Raw genomic sequence first — 12911 nt, 5'->3', positions numbered from 1 at the left:
TACTGACTTTGTTTGACTCCTGGTGAGGACTGCAGTCAGCCAGCTATTGCTCGTCACCCCTCAGCCACTCCTTAAATTCTTTGCACTTATTATCGAGCTATCTCTCTCTTTTTTTAAGGCATTTCTTTTATGAGGGACAAAGTGATTTATATCAACTCGTACAAATTAATGATAAAGTCAACTATTATTTAATTGAGTCTGCTGTATTGCATCAGCCACTGTGTTTTTCCCCCATGTAGCTTCTGTTATGAAAACTGAATGGAACCAAACAAAAAGAAAAGGCAAATCAATTAAAGCATTTAATTATTTATTATTTTCACAAGCAAATTTTATAACAATTAAATTACATTGTGCTAATAACACATTTGTTCAGTAATTTAAATACTACTACTACTACTACTATTTCTACTACTACTACTAATAATAAAAATGTACTGATATAACAGCACATTAGTCACATTTTGGGTAAAATCAGACAAGGTGAGTGCAGAAAGAACAAGAATCAAATTTGAAAAATTTATATAATTTTTTTTATTTTCTAAATGCTGTGTACTGTGTTGTTATGTTATATAATATGAATATAATATCCTCTTGGTGTGTATTGCTTGCACAAGGCGCAGAGTCAGTCAGTCGGCAGTACTTCACTGTATACACACCGTCACAAGAAACACACACTGACAGGCTATGTGACATCATTCAGCTGTAAGTAATGATCCGACTGTGTGCTTGGTGTTTGACCAGGACGTTGTTAGCATGTCAGCTCAGAGATCAGCACGTGTTCAACCAGCAGATTGGTAGCATCATATAGCACAGAGGGATTTGCCTTCTGTAAAGCCAGTAGTAACTCACTGTGTGTGTGTGTGTGTGTGTGTGTGTGTGTGTGTGTGTGTGACAGGAAGAGAGCAGAGTGATGGTTTGATGGGGAACTGATGAGGTAATGGCTCATGTCTCCTTGCTTGCGTCATCACCTGTAGGATGCTACAGCTGCTGTTTTCATTGTTGTAACAGTGTCCGCAGCACACACACAAAAAAGACTGAATCATGTCTTAGCCCACATATTGATTTAAAAAAAAATTATGGATAAAAAGCTGCGACAATAGAATTTCAGTTTTTACATTTTCGTTTCAATATTTGCAGTATATGTGTTTTTTTAATACATGACCACACGTGCCCACTCCCCTGTGCACATCTGAAGAGACACGTTTGACCTCCTGTTTTGCCTGCAGTTTTACAAGATTGCACAGTGAAGCGTTTTTACATGGCTGAGTGACGTCAGCAGAGCCGATGAGCACTGTTTGTTTGTTTTTTTCCTTTACCCTCCACAGACCTCTGACCACACGCTCATCATCATAGTCATTCTCTGGAATTACGGATGTGATAATCTGGGTCAGAAGTGGTGCCAACAGAAACACTGCCCGCTAATCTAAATAACCAGGATTTGCATGTGTGAGCAATGCGCCTTGTGTGTGTGTAAATACTGGACTGTGTGTGTGTCAGAGGAAAAAAAATTCTGCATCTGAGAAATAAATAATGCTGTTTATTTGACCCACTACCCTTAATTTTTTTTTAGGATTTTATTACCAAATACTACAGTAAATATGCATTTTGAAAACCTTAATTAATCAGTTAATGTGCACTCCAGAGCCAATCCTCAGAAATACCACTGAATGCTATAATAATATGGCATAAATAGAAAGTACAATTCTGGACTGGTTGCTTTATTAGTCGAGCATCCTTTGATACTGACACAAGACCGCTATTTTGTTCCTCTGGAAATATTGTCACCTGCATCATGCTGCATTTACTTAGACACATAAACATTAGCTTGATGGTGAACAGCTTGATGTTATATAAGGTGCAAAGAATAATGTATTGAAAACCGCTGCTTTATTAGAAAATGTGTTTTTAAGCACTATATTTTTTTTTTGTGCCAGAAATGTGAATTCAGAGTAAAAAAAATTGTGATTTTACTTTGAGGGGAATAAAAATGCATGTCTGCTGGTGCTAATTTAAATAGGTGCGGTATATGTGTAATGCACATAAATTACATTTTACCGTGTGTGTGTCAAACGTTCAGACAGGCATAATTTGTGCCAGCTCTGTGACGTAGAGGACATGAGGCCCAGGCGGGTGCTGTGAGTGGCAGTAACAGCGTCTCCTGCTTGAGCCTGCCCCATCTCTGACTTCATTGGCTCCAGCTCTGACGCAGATACACCCACCACACCCCTCCCTCTCCCTGCACACACTTCTTTCATCACATTTTTTTTCACCCATTTAAAAAAATTTTTTTTTGATTCATGTGCTTTCTGCAGTTCCCTCCACTGCAGCGCGCCACACAGCTCCACCTCACATATCTGCTCCACCTGTCCACTGTGCGCTCTCTGAGCGTGCTTTCTTTGTTTTCTCTCATGCGTTGACGGAAACCTTAACAACATTTCTTTCATTTATTTCTTGCCATATATCCACCCTAAGCATTAGATGTGTGATACAATCACATTAAATTTGTCAGCGTGTGGCACACAAGCAGAAGATGGCTTCCACTGTTTCAGTCAACTGCTGCATTAAACCTGTTGAAATGTACAAAGAAAAATGCTCATCATGGATCACGTCATTACATTTTCTCCTCCTACAGCTGCGTAGTTTTGTTAAGCACAGTCATGTGTAGTGAACCAGATTTAAATAAGCAAAAAGAAGATCCTTTTGTCGGGACTGTGTATATTTTGTAGCTTTTAAATGTGCATTTGTCAGTTTCCAATAACTAAAAGCATTGAATCCAACTAAATCTATACTTAAAGGTGTAGTAAGAGAATAGATTTTTGTCAGTCTCCCCTTTAATGTGAAGAAACCCCATAGCCAGAGATTAAAAGACCATACAGTAGCAGGTTTACTTCTAAAGGACGGTACCTTTATACTGTAAAAGCCGTTAGAGCACAGTTGTCCACATTGTCTGTTAAGTGTCTCTGATGCTCTGAATTTAGGCAGAGGGATTCTGGCAGTGCTCTGAATTTACAAACGCTTCATTTTGCAATCAGAGTAAGCGTTGCTGCTTACAAACCTACCTCGCTAATGTTTGGATGTGTTTTGTTTTTTTTACCATCTCGAGTGACCTTCTTCAGGTTGCAGTAAAGCACAAGAATACCCATCAGCTCCCAGGTGTGCTCCAGTTTGCCCTGACCTCTGAACTCTGTGTAGATAAATGGGGAACGAGAGTTTCATAATTAATAATTCAGGTTGATATTTGCTAATAAAATTGGCATGAGATTAAACATTTGTTAACACACACGCTCCATGCTTCTGGTGCTACACAGTACAATAACTACTAGGTTACAGTAGTAGCATTGTTAAATTATTGAATAGAGAAATGCTGTCAGCTTAATGTCAGTTTTGAGCTGCTTTTATTTGTCCCCCCCCCCCCCCCTTTCGCATCTAAGATATATTTTTATTTATATATTTATATTTAATTAGACTTTAAGCACTTTATCCTACATTCGGGATAGGAAGAATGACATGTAAACCTTTTAATAATAAAAATAATAATACATTTTATTTCTATAGCGCTTTTCAAGTTATGTACATTTAAAACAGATTAAAAACATAAATAGCATAATATGAAATATATGAAAAGTAGATAAAAACATGTGGTGCGGAAATACATAAGACCAATAGTTATTCATATAACTAAAATATCAATATTATGACAAGTAACAAACGCTCTAAATTAGATGGCTTGAGATATTTCACTGAAAATACACACATATGGCAATAAATATGTCTTGCGTCTTGTCAGACTTCACTGTGGCAATGTTGCCATATTCCTAGGTCTTTGCAGTTAATTTGGTGAGCGTACAGGTACCACGTCTAACTAGTAAGAGTCGCTGAAGTGAAAAGGACATGGGCATTCACCATCAAGAACAGGACGGGTTTTCATATAAGGTCAGTCATTTAATCAGCTCCACCCCAAATGAGTTTGGACCATCATCCCTCTCAGGTTCTCAGAACGTGCTGTTGCTGTCAGTGTGTCCATAAAAGGCAACCCTCACTAGACCAGCCGGTTTCCTGTTGACAAGCCAGCGCTGAGGGACATGCAGGCAGCTGAAGAGTCAAGTTTTATTAGTGGACACTTGCCCTTGGGGACACAACATATAATCCCTGCTATGTAATCTACACAGTGCTTCTACTGATGCTGACAAAAAACAATCTGTCTTTAATGGTTCCATTGCACTGGACTATTAATTTCCTGTCCCCGTGTTCACCACATGGAAGGAAGTCATCCAAGTTACATCTGAGTCAGAACATGTGTCAGCTGTGCAGGCCACAAACTGTGAGTTTAGGACTGTTGATCAACTGAGAAGATGCTCCAGTCTCAAACTCAGATGGACTCACAGGGTTGACTTTGCTCTGTTTCATCTGCAACAGGAAACGCCAGTTACTACAGAATGTTTTTTTTTTTTGCCTATATCTAATCAGCTCTTCAACGGTTGAATAGAAAAGCATTCTGGTTCAACGTTCAAGTGTGATCACAGGAAAGAGAGGTTAAGTTCACTGAGATCAACCTCTACTTGCTGTACTGCAGTCAAAAGTCACAAATGCTAAACCTCTTGGAAATGCATTTACAGTTATAGTTATAACTGTATTCAGGATATAACAATATTTAATTTCATATTTATCCCCTAATATTTTTCTTCATGCATCTGTGATATTTAAAAACCACTGACACACACACACGAACATGCATGCTGATACTGCTTCAATGTATGTCTACTGAATCACTAGCATTGTCTCAAATAAGCCATAGGGCTTTCTGCCCATACAGTCCAAGATCAAATTACTTTGACTAGACTATTAGACTTTATTGTGTAGAATATTTCTTTAACAAGAACACAGCTAAGACCTCAGCAACACAGACTGTATTTGGTTGCAGACAAACAGTTACTATGTTACATAATTTGCCATAGTCAATCTCAGAAAAGGTGAGAGGAGGAGAACGAGAGAGAACAATGAGATTAATGGCTCTGATGTCCCAATGATGTCTTAGAAGAAGAAAAAAAACCCAGAAAGATGTTCAGAGCACTGAGCAGTAAACAAAGATGTCATCTTTTCTCCCTGGACTGTGAAGATGTCTGAGCGAACAACAAACCTTTCCTCTGGGTATGTCAAGTAAACTACAGTCTGACAGAAGTTATTCAAAATGGCAATTATTAAGACGACAGAGAGCAGGTAATGATGTGCTGTGATTTATATTTCCATTAACCTAAATTATGCACCTATCTCACATTTGTTCTAATGGATCACAGTGCAATGACGTCCATTGACGTCACGTTTCAGATGATCCGCATTGCAGTTGCATGCAAATTTGTGCATGCCAGGCTTTGTGTAAATGTGAAACTTCTTTTTTTTTATTGCATTTTCCCAACAAATAAGAGTAAACAGAGGCAGTAATATGCTCATTGGTTGTTGAACTAGTTGCGAGCCAAGCTGTGAAGATGTGCATAACTCCCTCAGCCCCCCAGGGACCCTGTATTTTCATGGGCCTGCCTCTGACGTCAATGCTCCGGCTGTCCTGTGGATTGTCAGAACAGACTATTCAGTTGGGGGGAGGGGACTGGAAGTCTCTGTGGTGTGTGTCTGCCGCATGTGATGTGTGTGTGTATGTCTGTGTGTGTGTGTGTGTGTGTGTGTGTGCGTGCGCCTACGTGGATGTAAGTATGCTCCTGTGTGTGCACATGTGTTCATGTTTGCGTGTGCTTGCATGTGATCCGTAAATGTTTCACTTACATCTGGGGCGTGTGTGTGTATGTACAATGTGCAAAAAGCTTGTACAGTGCCTTGAATCAGAAATGTGCTTAAGTGGATGAGGTCTGTAATGTGGGGGTAGGGGGTAAGGCTGTGTGTGAACAAGCACACACACCTCTGAAGATGTGCAGCTCTTATGTTGGGAGACAGAGGCTGTAGTCGTCAGGAGGATGTTTGCTAAAAACAGCCAAGAGGGGAACAGTTAAGTGTGGTTGCCGACCACTTCACTCTTCAGTCAGCTGTTGATCCCCGAGCAGACAATTGCAAAGCTGATCCTTCACCAAACGGCCATAGGAACCTACTGCGTGTGACACACAAATCCCATATTAAGACAGATGACATTGCAGCTTCTTTCATCATCGCCTTTTTGATTTCCATAAATTTCCTTGTAACACACATGCTATCCATTCACAGATGCATATGGGATTTGGTGGCAGGATAATGTTGACAGAGAAAAGAGTGCGCACTGCTTGTCCAAATTGATACAGATCAAGCCGGAGAGAGCCCTGGCGGACATTTTTGAGGTTTTCTTGGGTCTGTGGTGCTTAGTTCATTTTTCACTTTCACTTTGAGATCACTGTATCCAAATAAATATAAAGATATTGTGATGCAGATTTAGCCACAAAATTCATCTGTTGACCTGTCTGTCTGCCTATGATCTATCCTCTACTGTAAATATATATTTCTTTAATTATGCTCAGTGAAGCACAATCAACCAGGACCAGTGGTGAAATATTACAAAGTACATTTACTATACTTAAGTACAAATATGAGGTACTTTACTTGAATATTTCCAATTCCACATTATTCTTCTACTCAACTGATTTTAGCTACAGTTATTAGTTATTTGCAAATTAAGGTTTTACATACAAAACATATGATGAACTTATGAAATATAATGTTATATTTAAAGTTAAAAATAAAATTAGACAAAACTTTTCGAGTTTCTCAAATGTGAGAATTTTGCTTCTTTTTCGTGTCCAAGTTCTGTATATGAGATTCTGAACATTAATAAAGCAGCAAATAACTATTTACTAAGTAAAGATACAGTGGGGTGATGTCATCCCGAGCAAAGAATGACGTCACATCCCTTCTGTGTCTGTGGTCATCTGAGCTTCTCTGTGCTCTGTTTTGGTAGCTGGTCCAGCCACGCATGCCTGTTGTGCATGTAAGTCCCTTGCTGTGAAACTGTGGATTTGAGGAGTGCGATACAACGGCTGCTTTTTTTATCATCAACGCAGTGAATTAAGGATTTATTTTGACCAAGTTAGTGATTGCTGTAAAAGGCTAAATAGGACAGTTTTGGGGAGTTTATGTTTTGTTTCTGTCCAGTTTGAATGAAGTTTGTTTTATGATGACCCATGAGGTAAAATTATTGCTTTTTTCAATGAAGTCTGGTGGCAAGCAAAAGCGATATAACGGCTTCTTCCGGTGAAACAAAAAGCATCCTAGAAAAGGTCTACCTCTGTAACAGTCCTTTCCATAATGTAGTCATGTTGCACTTTTAGTTGATTTAGGCTACCCTGACAGGCACATTGAACCCCAAGGAGAATCACGTGGCTGCCATTGCAGTCCGGCTGAGGAGTAGAGCCAAAATAAAATAATCAGCAAGTTTATCTTCAATGAAAATAATTAGTTGCAGCCCTTTATAAAGCAGGCTATTATACATTTGATAATAATACTGTAGGTATGTCTGTTTACAGTGTGGTATTGCTACTTTTACTTAAATAAGGCATCTGAATCCTTCCTCCACTACTGCCCAGGAGCACATTAAATTGTGTTAACATCAACAAAAAAGCTATACAATTGATATATGGTATACTGTAATTACAATATTACTACCATTTAAAATTAAAAGTAATAGGAAATGTATTTATCAAAATCTTAAAATGTCAAGGTCACTGTAGCGAGTTGATAAACTAGTCCTTTAAATGCCCAGCAGAGATGGCAGGCGGCTCCCTAGCAACACAGCCATGTGTCCCTAACAAAGTGCAGCTTGCTTTGTGCACTTAAAATAGTACAGGAAACATCTGACAGCTCAAGATTTGCTGTGATCGTGCTGTTTGCTTTCTGCCTATCTTCTTTTGTATTTTTTTCAAACTGTGACTCCTGTTAATTGTGTGTGAGGGCAAAAAGATACAGCTTTCTGTGTAGATAAAACCATTATTTTACTACAGTTAATGTTTGGCTTTTATTTTTTCTGAGAATTTGTGTCAGTGGTTTAGGTATATTTCACACCAAGTGCACTAATCTAAGTTGAAATATTTAATTTTATATATAAAATAATTCTTCAAACAGGAAATAAAAATGTTGCTCTGCTGCTTTGGAGAGCCGTGGATCAGAAGGGTTCACTGATGGGTCACAGACGGCGTTCAGGCATCCCTTGTGATCTACCGCATTTCCCTATAAGTTCTTCATCCATAACCGTCTCACATAAGCTCATAAACTTCCAGTCACAATCTTTGCAGGGAACGTTTTAGAGCATTTGTTTAAATTTCCGTGCATAAGCTACTTGAAGTGCAAGGAGGATACACAGGCTTGAAGGAGCTGACAGAGCTCTCTGAACTTTGTCTCCTTAGTTGTTGTTTTTTGTGATATTTGACAGCTATTTTACTCATGTTTCATAATTCAAAATAAAATATCATTAGTGTTAAAAATAGAGTTTTTATGTTTTTTCAGAGCAAATCTGTATTAAAGATGTGTGTCTATCCTGAAATAAAAGGCTGTCAAGGTGTTGTTTGTAAAAAAAAAATTAAAAAATTATTTCTCCTAAATGGCTGAATTAATTTGGTTCTCCCTCCAGCATCCCCTACATTCAACCTCCCAAATTCCTGGGCATCACATAGGCTAATATTGTTAGTTTAGTATTTCAAATGAGCAGATGCATGTGAAACAAACTAGTAACATGATACTATAAGATGCTTCTTCATCTAAGGGCTTTTCTCGCCAGGATAAAACAGAAAGAAAAGTGACAGAATGTGTCGGAGAGAATCCATTATGTTATACCTGACCTCTGAATGGGCCAGCTGCTCCAGAGTGTAGGAATACCAGTGATTGATAGCGCACATGCTGTAACCCGCCACAGCTCTCTCTCTCTCTCTCTCTCTCTCTCTCTCTCTCTCTCTCTCTCTCTCTCGATCAGTATGTAATGCTGTGAGGGAGTCTGGTGCACTTTATGCTAAATCATGTTGCCGACTCGTAGCCGTTTAGGTGCCCTGTGAGCACTGATAACACAAGCACACGTCTACAAAGGTTGTCAAGATATGGCGCTCACTTCATTTGGAACTTGATGTGATCCTCACTTAAACAAAACACAGAAAGAAAAACAGATTAGCTATTTCAACCAGAATAATTTAAATGCACGTTGATACTCGATAACAATTTATGCAATTAATGTGAACTAAGAACTTCATGTGTGCTGTATAGGATGTTCAATTTATGCCACAAAATTACTTCCATGTCAGGATTGCTTTGCTCTGACAATGTCCTGTAAATAAATGATGTGTCTCTTTGCTACAGGGATATTGTTCATGCAAATATAAACTAAATATAAAACCAGTAGGGATGCATTCATTGGCTAGCTTTAAGGCAAAGTGTGGCCCTAAATACCTCAGAGAAAGCTCTAGCTGAGGAAATCCTTTGAGCAACACTTGAATTGAAAATAATAAATAAAAGAAATCAAGCAATGGGGAAATTCTGTGGTTTAATATCTTAGTTGTGCCACCTTTATAGATGCCAAATGATTCATTTGCATTCTTATAATTGCGCATCTGTGTATTCAGCTTCCATTGTTTTTTCTCCAGATTGCCTCTCCAGTCAGTGCAGAACGTAAAATGTTCATCTGGGTGACCTGAATTTGAGGTTAATTAGATTATTATATTTATTATTATCACTAAGGGACTGGATGTAATATTAATATTTTAGGATTATAACTCTACATTTCTAGTGAGCATGTCTAAACATTTCAGTTGGACTGCGGATGTGCAGTTTTTGCAGTCATTTGCAGTTAGGCCTTTGCTAAAGGAATGGACAACATTGATTTATTTTACCGTGCCAATTCAAGGCGATATTTACAATTATAATTTATGTAAATGTAGGACTGAGTTAGCCTGGTGGAATAAATAAATAAATAAAAATAAATCAAATGAATACATTCCTTTAGCACATGCAGGTCTCTGCAGATATTTGAAGTCAGGAGCTGAAATATCAGCAGTGGTCCAGAAAAAGGCAGAAAGACGAATCTTATTTACTTCAGACAAAAGAATCTCATGTAAAATCTCCAGCTAGACAGACACGAATTAGACTTTGGTAGGATCTATGTTTAGACTATCCCTGCTTGCTCGCTCACTCTCACACATACACTCACTGCTTATGTGTTTTTTGTACATTATATAAGTTTTTCTTGTGATGCACCCAATGAAAGTGTGTCTTTAAATGCTTATTATTTATTTGTATTAATGGTTGCCTTTTGAAAGGCTGAATCGTGGTGCTTATTGAACACAAGTTTGGTTTGGTCATACCCAGCCTAACTCTCACAGACTGTGTTTAAGCTAACTCTGCTGAGGAGGTCAGAGGTCATTGTTGGCTCTGGCACCTCAAGGAATTCAGTGCCTTGCTAAAGGGCACGTTGGTCAGACAGAAAGAGCTTAAACCAGGGTAATTTCTGCTGCACGTTTAAGTCCTTGTATGATAGTTTCTTTGTCCTACCATGCTGTGAATTTGGAGGCCGTCTCCTCCTTGACCACAGAGTCGTGGATCAGGAAAAAGCAGCGTGTCTCCGGAGAGCGCTGGACATGTGGCTCAGCCCCCTTCACGCACCCAAATTCAGGAACAGGAACAGCAGTTCAGCAGCGTCGAGAATGCGCTTCCCAGACGCGTCAATTACACAAACACACCGGAAACAAGGACGGTTTACACTTCAAATTAAAATAAACGTGATGGTTTGTTTAGAAAACAAAGTGTGCTGGATGAGTTTTACATGTAGAAATATTGATAATCAGGTTTTTTTTTAGAAGATGACACATTTTTGAGCTCTCTCTCGTGGTGTTGGTGTCTTTGTGAATGTTGCAGTACAATCGAAAATGTGCATAAAGGCCTATTTAACCATACGCGTCATGAATATATCATACTGTGTAACCTACCTAAATGCTTGATAAAATATCATTATGTTTATTTCAATGGGCCTATTCCTTTCAAGGCAGCCTACACGGCTTGCAGCGTTGAAGGTTTTTATTTTGAAAATTAGAGTGGAAGTCGTGCGTAATAGTTGTGGCTCACTTGACAGTGGCGCGCTCGTCTCTTTCCCTCTCTCTCCTTGTGTGTGTGTGTGTGTGTGTGTGTGTGTGTGTGTGTGTGTGTGTGTGTTTACTCCCATTTCTCTGTGTCTGTGCGTCGACGTCTCCGCTCTCCCAGTCTGCTGCTGCTCATCCACAACGGAGCCACCACGCCGAGGAGGCGGGCCGACTGTAGCTACACCTCGGCCAGCGGTGCTGGGTCATAGCGCTGGTGGAGGGGGCGGGGGTGGGTTGGGGAGGGGGGCAGCACACTGCTCTTCTCGCCCTTCCTAAACCGTGCACAGCCTGAAGCATTGAGGACACCATCACCTCAACTGGAATAGTTTTGGTTTTTGCCCAGACGCACCAAGTTGCAGCTGCAGAGGCGCACTTTTCTCCGTGGCTCCTCTGTCTTTTGCGCTCGCAATCCGAAATGGAAGATGGTCCGTCTTCAACAAGCTGTTTCAGAAGGTTAACGGACTGTTTCCTGGGTGCAAGTAGGTAGTTTTGACTAAAATATTTAAAGAATAAATCAAAAAATCATCTCTGAAATTTACACATAAAAAGCTTTGACTTTCAGTAGGGCAGTAAATCGCGAATTGGTCCTGCAGACGTACGTTAAATTTGCCCCTGTGTCTACCCAACTTTATGAATGACAGAGTGATAGCTGATCTAGATGGGTGGGACTACATCGGAGGGGGACCGGGCAGGACTTGCAGTTCGGAGAATGTGGCGTTTCTCTTCCGACCTTTTTAATAAAATATATAGAGCGTGTTTATGAATCCCATCTCGGATTTGAGTTGGTCCGGCTTGTCACGGAGCGAACAGTCAGCAGTGCTGCTACAGTGAGACATGCTTTCAAAAAGCGAAGGCTACAGCTTGCGCCGGAGTAAAGATAGAAAGTGAAAATACTGCTCACTCCTGAAGTATAATTATTCTTAAAAAATAGTCCTGTAGAAATGTGTGTTCAGGGTTAATATTCTTATAGAAATTACTATATAAAAAAAATATTTACTGTAATATTCACATAGTTATTAATATTAACATGTCTCAAAATATTAATATTCAAATTCCAAAGCTGTGATAAATGTCTAGTGTCCCACTAAAAATCTTATTTCATAATTTTTTTAATTGTAAATGTCTGAGCCAGGTATCCTCCACGAACACAATTTTTATTGAAAAAGAAAAATTAAATATATTGAGAAATTGGTGCCAGCATAAGAAAAATACACAGGAAGATTAGTTTTCTGTCTCTACAGTAAATATCCCCAATATTGGCCTTTAATATACTTATATTTTCTTAGCATGTCTGTGCTACTCAGTGGTTAATTTAGTCCCTGTTGCATATGTTGTTATTTTATCTGGTTTTGTACCTTCTATAATAATTGCTGTGGGAACTTTATACTTCAGGAATCATTGTAATTTATCATTTCTGTAATCGTAACTTCAACACTCTCTGCATGCCACATGAATAACAGCGGCTCCAGTTGTTTCAGTGGCACCTCAAGTGACCTTTAGTGGCAACCCCATAATAACAAGTTAGCACTTTGGGGCCTGGGATACTGAGTGATGCCAAAGTACACATAGCATTAAACTGCAGTCATGGAATGTATTATTGAGTTACAGTATGTAGGTATCCCTCCCATCATACTGACCAAAAAAGGACATGAATTTCAGATTTCACACAGCTTCCACACTTTTTGAATTTACAAAACAGCAGTAGCTGCGGGTGGCTGTCAGAGTCAAGTAGCTATCTGCTTCCATTTTTGCTATAATTGTCATTATGTGTGAGTATCACAGCTCACATTTAGGCTTCTCTCTTTTTTTTTTTTTCAAATGTTGTAC

At 39.1% G+C, this 12911-nt stretch overlaps 1 protein-coding gene and 1 long non-coding RNA gene across 7 annotated transcripts in view; one reads left to right on the top strand and one right to left on the bottom strand.

Moving 5' to 3' along the window:
* pde10a (phosphodiesterase 10A) overlaps positions 1–12911 on the top strand; it is a 61987-nt gene that overhangs the window by 8288 nt on the left and 40788 nt on the right. The window contains exon 1 of one of the 6 annotated variants that reach the window (XM_038737195.1): positions 11042–11563. The exons of 4 other annotated variants lie outside the window; for them this stretch is intronic. In XM_038737195.1, coding sequence (XP_038593123.1) covers positions 11500–11563 — 64 coding nt within the window. In that variant the 5' untranslated portion in view covers positions 11042–11499. Of the gene's footprint in view, positions 1–11041; positions 11564–12911 lie in introns of those variants that run through there. One more of the 6 variants, XM_038737197.1, reaches the window with a different exon arrangement.
* LOC119917112 lies at positions 1866–8917 on the bottom strand. Its single transcript, XR_005447222.1, has 2 exons — positions 3904–8917; positions 1866–3184 (listed from the first exon to the last, which is right to left on the bottom strand). It is a non-coding gene; the product is annotated as an uncharacterized LOC119917112 (long non-coding RNA).

The sequence above is a fragment of the Micropterus salmoides genome, unplaced genomic scaffold (genome assembly GCF_014851395.1).
Source record: "Micropterus salmoides isolate LMB-PRFRI ecotype aquatic unplaced genomic scaffold, ASM1485139v1 Ms_hic_scaffold_22, whole genome shotgun sequence".
NCBI lineage: Eukaryota > Metazoa > Chordata > Actinopteri > Centrarchiformes > Centrarchidae > Micropterus > Micropterus salmoides.
Note: the sequence above shows the minus strand (reverse complement) of the source record. Positions and strands in the feature narration are given on the sequence as shown.